An 8,333-nucleotide genomic window follows, 5' to 3' on the forward strand; every position below is an offset into this window, starting at 1 on the left:
TAGACCTCCAGTACTATGTGGGAGAATGTAGCCATATGGTCATGAGGCTGAGCTGAGGAGAATGCTACCCTAAAGCATCCTGGGAAATGCTGAGCCAGAAGTACTTGTGTCAGTTACTTCTTTGCTAAATCACTCATCTTGCAAAATTGACCATTCAGAGATACAACTATTGTATGTCTCAAATACTCTGGTTAAAAATGTTTGCTGTGGGATGATCCTTTTAGGCCCTATATAATATCATCCAAATTTATGGATTGTTAGACATATCATTTATTCAAATGACAGCCTGCTTACTTGATGCCATCGACAGAAAATAAAGTTATAAATAAATAACTAAAGCTAGTGTGACTCTATCCAAAGATTCTGCATAATCCTTTTTAGAGTAATGAGGACTATAATGACAATCTTAACCACACTAATTTTTAAACGGAATCTGATATATCTTATTCTTATAAATGGCATTGATGATATTCTTCCTCCAATGGATTATGAAGCAGGAAGTCTAGATACGAATAAAAGCAGTCCCTGAGTTACTGGAGTAGCTTAGACCTCTCACAGGTGATATTTGTAGTTCACATCAAGCCTGAGCAAGTATTTGGGCTAGGTTTACACGTTAAAACCAAAGGGGAAGCTTAGCAAGGACACTGTTTCTTGCTTTGAAAGAGGCAGGCTAAGATAAACGTATATCATTTTGTTCAACACTGAACTCCCCTCCCTTTTTTTCCTGCTTCTTTCCTGCTAGGAGCTGACTCCTCCTTCCTGCAGCTCCGAGGATCACAGGCTGATTGAAGAACAGCGGTTCAGATGGGATTCTGTGCACAAGCTCCCTCTGACTGGCTCGCGCTCGCCCTCTCTCTCTCTCTCTTTTTACCTTCAAAGCTGGAAACTACCTGACAATCTCCTGCCTTTGAATCCAGCTCTGGAACCAAATGCATCATTTTACCGCTCTTAAAAGTGAACAGGGTTTGGTCATCTCAAGCTACAAGCTGCTTTGCTCCATAAGAAGGACCCCACAGGATCCAGACATCATTGGTTTTCAAAGTACCTGAAGAGTTTTTTTGCTTTCTTGCCTGAAACTTGATGGTGGGAAGGAGTTTTTGCTTTGTTTTTAATTGGAATGTTAAAAAGTTGTTTGTTCAGTTTTTTTGATGCTTGAAATGGAACCTAATTTTTAAATATAGCTTGAGTCAGATCTAAAGGAGACATGCCTGACCATTTCCTGCAGGACTGACCAGGAGACTATCTAGAGGGGAACTTGGTAGGAGAAATGAAATCTGATTTCCAGCAGCCGGTCTTTCTTTTGAGAAAATTATCAGTCTCGTTCATGAGGGAAAGTAAATATTGACCAAGGACAATGTCTTTATTTCCCAGCAACTTATCAACAAATGACTCTAGCCTGTGGAAAGAGAATCATAATTCTACTGACCTTTTAAATCCGCCAGGAACTCTGAATATCTATCTCTTTTGCTTGACATGTCTCCTGACTTTTGCAGCCTTGCTGGGCAGCATTTATTCACTAATTTCCCTGCTGAAAATGCAGAACAGAACCGTTGTGTCCATGCTTGTGGCTTCCTGGTCTGTGGATGATCTCATGGGCGTCTTATCGGTGACCATCTTCATGTTTTTGCAGTGGCCAAACGAGGTCCCCGGTTACTTCCAATTTCTGTGCACCACCTCTGCCTTATTGTATTTATGCCAGGGCCTCTCTAGCAACTTGAAGGCTACTCTCCTAGTCTCTTACAACTTTTACACGATGCACAGGGATGTGGGGAGCCAGACAGCCTCCAGAAGATCGGGCCAGGTGGTGAGCGTGGTGCTGACGGTATGGACAGCCAGTCTGCTGCTCTCCGCGCTCCCGCTGTGCGGCTGGGGCGCCTTCGTGCGCACGCCCTGGGGCTGCCTGGTGGACTGCTCCAGCTCCTACGTGCTGCTACTCTCTACCGTGTACGCTTTGGCCTTCGGACTCCTCCTGGGCCTCTCGGTCCCACTCACTTACCGGTTGCTGTGTTCAGAGGAGCCGCCGAGACTCCACGCCAACTACCAGGAAATTTCCCGTGGAGTTTCCACTCCTGGGACCCCTCCTACTATGGGGAGAGTGCTTTCCCTGTCCCTGGAGGATGCTCCGGCCCCTAGTCTGCGGCTCTCTGGGGGATACTCCCCGAGCTCGGACCCGGTGCTCCGACCGGGTGCACCGGCTGCCGCAGGCGCTGGAGCCTGCAGGAGTGAGAACCGGGGGACTCTCTATGGCACCAGGAGCTACACCGTGAGCATAGCGCAGAAGCGCTTCGCTTTGATCCTAGCGCTTACCAAAGTCGTCCTTTGGCTGCCCATGATGGTAAAAGTGGTTGCTCACAAAGCGCGAGTGTGTGTGCCAGAGAGTGTAAATGAGCGTTGGGACCAGCGTCGCTGGTTTGGGGAGTAACCAAGAGACGCACAGTGAAGTCGGCTTCCAAGTGTATCTCGCTCGATTTTAGAGACGCACTTAGAGGAAGGCAGTTCGGGGCAGGGCTAGTTGGCCGTGAAGCCTTAACTACTAGATGCTTCTCCTTTCAAAAGTCAGGGGCGTGGGGAGCGCTTTCTGTCTCAGGAGACTTAGTTTTCCAGATCGGTGTTGGCCAAGGATATTGACTCACACAGCAAAATCTGGCAGTATTCTGAAAAGGAGAGGGAATTAAATCCCTTTCTTGCCGTTCCATTCCCGCCTAGTGAGGACGACGCCCATCAGCAGGGCGGGACAGAGGAGAGATGAGTTGTGGAGGGCGAAGAGAGGAGACAGAACAGGCTTTTGTTCCTCCCTCCAGGAGGAAGCCGAATCCAAATAAGAGGTGGCAAGTGGCGCCCCGCTGTGACAAGCGCGTGGGCAGAGGTGAGGGTCCAGGGAGGCGACAAAGGCCATTTGGAGAACCAGATGCAGGTTTCACGGACTCCTGTTTCCTAGCTAGCGTCCTCCACGTTGTAGACTGTGCCTTTCTGGTGGAGTCTTGAATAGGCAGCGGGCGCAGACCCGGCACTCAAAAGCAGAAACCCCTCCCAATCCTATGCTGTCTGGCGCAGCAGGGTGCGTCCCGCCGTTCCCAGGAGCCAACCACCAAGGACAGGGCGCCAGCTCCGGAGCAGAGCTCCGGCTCTCAATCAGGAGAGGGAGCTGGAAAGGGAACTGAGGCAGCGTGCGTGGGGAAAAGGCTTGGGAAGTATATAGTGTGATTTTGGGTTAGGTCTAAAGTTCTCTTGCCCTGGCAGATGCACATGGCTGTCCAGAACGTCGCGGGGTTTCAGAGCCTTCCCTTGGAGATACTCAGCTTTCTACTTACCCTGCTGGCCACCACTGTAACCCCAGTGTTTGTCTTGTCCAAACGCTGGACCCACTTGCCCTGTGGCTGCATCATCAACTGCAGACAGAACGCATATGCAGTGGCATCCGATGGGAAAAAAAGTAAGTCCTCAACATGGCCGTGATTGGCAACAATATGCATTCAGTGACATTCGGAAAAGAGGTCTATTAACAAAGTTGCCTCAGTAGAGGATGAAGAGTCCAAGGACAAATGTAAATGGTAAATAGTGAGGAGAAATTATAACATGAAACAATCACTACCATCGTTTGGGGTAGATTTTAAATGATGCTGGTTTTGAAAAACCCCATGAATTGCTTGTGGCACTGAATAATTACTTTAGGTAAAAAAAGTTAAAGACGAATTCATTCAGCACACCATGTCAACAAAGTCACTTAGATGATATATGGATGGTGACATAGTTGTTAGCCCAGAATAGAAAATAAATTCCCCTCCCAAGTCTAAAATGAGATGTAGCATTGCTGTAAAAAGCCTGCATTTGACAAAGGATTACTAACCCTCTGAAAGGAGCTGACAACTCATTACATTATAACCCATTATTATGCAATGGAACAGTAAAGAAAGGCATTTCTGTTGTTTTACTGCTTGTATTCTTCCAGGGTTTTGGAAAGTTTTCAGAGTAAGGAATCAGAGTGCTTGAAAACAGTTCCAAAACAAATTATAAGTGTAGGTCACACACACACACTCCCACCACACACACACACACCACACATGGACCAAACAAACAAATCCCTCAGCTTCAAAAAAAGACAGAAGTGACAGCTTGTTACTGTTGTGTTCATGTATGAATCTAACCAAGTTATTTACTTAAAAGAGATTCTGTGTTCTGAAGAGTACACCTAGAAAGAGAGTGGAAGGCATGGTCAATTCCAAACCTCTCTACAGTATAATTGTTTCCATATTCTAAGACAGGAAAAGTTGAAGAATGAGCTGTATATTATGACTCTACCAGGAAGAAAAAGAATATCATTTTATTATTCCAGACAGAATATGGGATGTTTTATTACTTAATAAATCTGAGAATCCATTAGTGTATGCTGCATTAACTGTCCTATTAATTGTCCTTTGTTCAGAGTATCCAAGTATATTATTATTATTATTATTATTATTATTATTATTTAGAGACAGGGTTTCACTTGTTGGCCAGGCTGCTCTCAAACTCCTGACCTCAGGTGATCCACCCACCTTGGCCTCCCAAAGTGCTGGGATTACAGGCATGAGCCACTGCACCGGGCCACAAGTATATTATTCTTTAACAGAGAAGGTTAAATAAAAACAGTCCATCTCAGGCTATTTTAGGGTTATAAAATCTAGAGAATATCAAAGTATACTCTGCAATCAATTCAACAACAAAGTTATATTATATAATTAGCCATGAACTGTCCATTTTTCATATGTCATAGTGACGGCATTTAAAATTTAGAATGTCTACATATTTTTCAAATCACTGGAAATTTTTTATTGTTAGGAATGTCATTAAGTAGTAGATGGCAGATGCATTTGTCTTTAAAATAACCTTAGAACTTATAATAATGATGTGTCTCTAAAGGTTAATATCCAGAGCAACAGTCCCTGAGAAAATTAATAATAAACCTTTATGGGCCACTTATAAAACACATAACATAAAGGAAACAATTCACAAGCCTCAAAACTCTAACATTCTAACAAATCTTAACATTTTGCCACTAAACTAGTAAACCAGCTCTGTCTTATAACATCTAAAATTGTGAGAGGGGTGAGTCTAGTGCCAGTGAAAATGAAAAGTCTTAGTGAATTGGTTGAAGGCAGTCATTTTTAAGAAGTGGGGACCACCCATCTCAGAGCTGAAAACAAAGCAAACAACAGACTTATTCTTGTAAATGACCTGTGAAATATTCTACTTTCTGTACTGCATAGACAGAAGAATCTTATAGCAGGCTAGCAGAATCAACAGTCACACACTTATTATAGGTTTGAAATGAAAATCGTATCTTTCAAGACCAAAAAATATTTTTTTCTAAAATTACCATTGCTTTTATTTGTGTTTATTTTAAAATTCCAAAAAGGACTTGAAATATGAAGGCTTGTAAAAAAAGAAGCATGGCTTCACAAATACAACATTGTGAGAAACTTTAGTTTAAGATGCTATATAGTTCCAATGGCTCCATTACCTTTTATGATCCAGGCTGTGATACTGGAAAATTCTGATAATCACAATGATGTGTTTCTACTGTCTGGGAAGACACCATCAATTTTCCTACTGCTAGTATAACACAACAGAATTTTAAATCCCCAAAGGAAGCACATGCTTAGATGGGCCAGGTGGTTGATCAGCTAGAGTATCTTAATTCTTTGATGGTTCCAGTTTTATGTTTAAACTTTTTGTCCATAACAAACTAAGATTCCCTCTCTACATCCTTTATCAGTGAACTTCAGAAGCGAGGGAAAGAAAATATTTTTTTTCCTAACTTACATTTACCATAGGTTAATTTTGAAGATGTAAATATAATTATACATCTCAATGTCACTAAATGGGAACCATGCAACCAGAAAATGAATATGAGTAGTAGACGATAATTTGCAGAAATAATCATCCTCTTCTGTTTCCAACAAGAATTTGTACTATTAGTGTCTCAAAAGTGATTTTTTTTCCAAATGATTTTAACACAGAGGTCTCAGGCGGTAGATATATTTGTTGGATATGGCTCCCAGACTCATTTTGCTTGCCTTACATGGTTTTTAAACAGTTAAATGTCGAATACATTATATTTTAAAAAAACAGATTTTAGGTCCTTTTTTTCACAAAATCATAGTATATGGTAAGTGACATTACTCTGAAAATTCTTCATTTTTGTAAGTTGATGTAATTACATCTAAAATTGTAATTGGCAAGATGTGATTAAAAGCAGAAGACTAGAGCTAATTCACCCTTTAATGAGGATTTTGGAAGAATGACAATTTTGTTTGTTAGAACAAAAATATATTTATTTTTCAGATGTTTAGTATAGATTTCAATAGATTCTGGACAATACTCTGATGGTTTTTAAGTTTCTTGTAAGTTATTAATCAGTGAAAGATCTCTGACTTTTACGGGCACACACATAAAATACAAAAAAAAAGTTTTAAAAAAATCTCAACTGTGATTTTTTTAGTGACATAAAAGTAAGAGTCAGGAACTATAACACTGTCAAGGCCTTCCTCTTAGAAATAAATCAGTATTTTAGAGATTTCTTTGAAATCATATTTTATTCAGCTAGCATCACTGAGTCAAGGCTAACCTAACAAGCCATTCATGTAACACCAAGCATGATTCCTACAGATTGCTTTATTCATTCATTCACCCAATAAATAAATAAATATTTATTAGGAAAAAAGTCACTATGTGTCTAGCACTGTGCTGCATGCTCAATAAGAAACAGAAATTCCCAACCCATGACCCATGAGGTGAATTTGGTTCTAAGATCTGTTTTTTAACCAATTTTTATAGTTACTTTTAACTGATTTAAATTATGGAACGAAACCTTATGATCAGGATATTTTATATCAAATCTATGAATCTGGTTTGTCTGAAAAATTAGAATTATTGACAACACAATCCCTAATCTCCTCACAACAAGTGGGTAGAGCCGAGAATCCTACTTTAAATGGAGGAAGGACTTTTCCATTTGCCTTTGTTAATAATTAATGTTACCTAATTGACACTTTTTTTTGTGCCCTTGCTTTAAAAAAAAAAAAAAAAAAGACCTAGTTTACCCTCAAGAAACTTAAAGATGATTAGTTTTGACTCTGATTCTCATATTTTCTTCAATATAGTTTTGATGGTTAACCATGTTGTTTTAATGTATTTTTATAGGGATTCACTCCTTACAACCAGCTTCTCATCTTAACGTTGTCAACTCTGTGATATTGTTATAACCTATTATCTCAAATTGTCTCAGGTACATTAGTTACATAGGTCAGAATTTGCCATAAGTGATAAGTCACTAACAAGAAACACTTTCGTTAATTATACTTCATAAATTACTGCATTTCCTCTGACTTAAAAACAGCACATTGTGTAATTCTGCTGCCATTAACATATTTCTTTCATGGGGCTGATTAGCAATAAAGCAATTTCACATACAAGCAAATAACTCTAATTCTGAAAACAGTTAGCTTTAAATTCATATAATTTTACCTGTAAGTAATCTTCAGTAGGTTTCCTCTGTCAGCCCTTGTTTTCTCCAGTGTAAAATAGAATCAATAAGTTTTTTAATATGTAAGGTTGTTGGTGTTTTAAATGACATAATGGATGAGCAAAACGGCCTCAGAATGTTCTATCACCTCATGGTCTCTATGATAATCCTCTATTATTTTCATAGCCTACCTCGGACTGCCTCTTGTCCCTTGTGATACGGAGGTGAAGTCTCCATTAACACATTCTGCATACTCCTTCAAAAACATTACTCATTTTTGCTTTATATATTTGAAATTATAATATGCAACTAATAAAATTATAGTCACAGATATCAATTTTATCATTTTATATCACAAAATTGGGATTTTACAATAGCATTTGTTTTCTTAATGACCTTGAATTGACAATTTATCACTTTATATCTTTTTTGATAGAAACCCATCAATAATTTAAACATCATTTTAGTTCCTTCACCTTACACACTGTTAAAACAAGTTAAACAGCATAACTTAACTTTACTTGACTACGTTACTAGAAAAGGTCAGTAAAAATATAAGTGAGACAGTATATAAAATATGAGCATCTGTTGCTACTTTTATATTTTCTTTGAATCAAAATTTTCCTTGTTTGTGTTCTGGCTTAAACAATGAATGATACTGATAATTTTTATTTTTCAGTCAGCAGAATTGGTTTATAAACCTTAGATTCTGAGAAACATTTCAGTAATAGAATCAGCATATGAATGACACAAAGGTGTATTGTAAAATGAATCAAATTTTACTTATTTTTTCCGTAGAAAGTTTATAGTCATATATATATATATATAT

General features: G+C 39.3%; 1 protein-coding gene across 1 annotated transcript in view; it reads left to right on the forward strand.

Annotated features, from left to right (window-relative positions):
• The first annotated feature begins 755 nt into the window (after nt 1-755).
• Nucleotides 756-8,333, forward strand: part of GPR149 (G protein-coupled receptor 149) — a 90,883-nt gene continuing 83,305 nt past the window's right edge. The window contains exons 1-2 of the mRNA XM_032262871.1: nt 756-2,335; nt 3,241-3,433. Coding sequence (XP_032118762.1) covers nt 1,355-2,335; nt 3,241-3,433 — 1,174 coding nt within the window. The 5' untranslated portion in view covers nt 756-1,354. The remainder of the gene's footprint in view (nt 2,336-3,240; nt 3,434-8,333) is intronic.

This window comes from Sapajus apella, unplaced genomic scaffold (genome assembly GCF_009761245.1).
Source record: "Sapajus apella isolate SASKATOON/1434 unplaced genomic scaffold, GSC_monkey_1.0 scaffold4, whole genome shotgun sequence".
Lineage (NCBI taxonomy): Eukaryota > Metazoa > Chordata > Mammalia > Primates > Cebidae > Sapajus > Sapajus apella.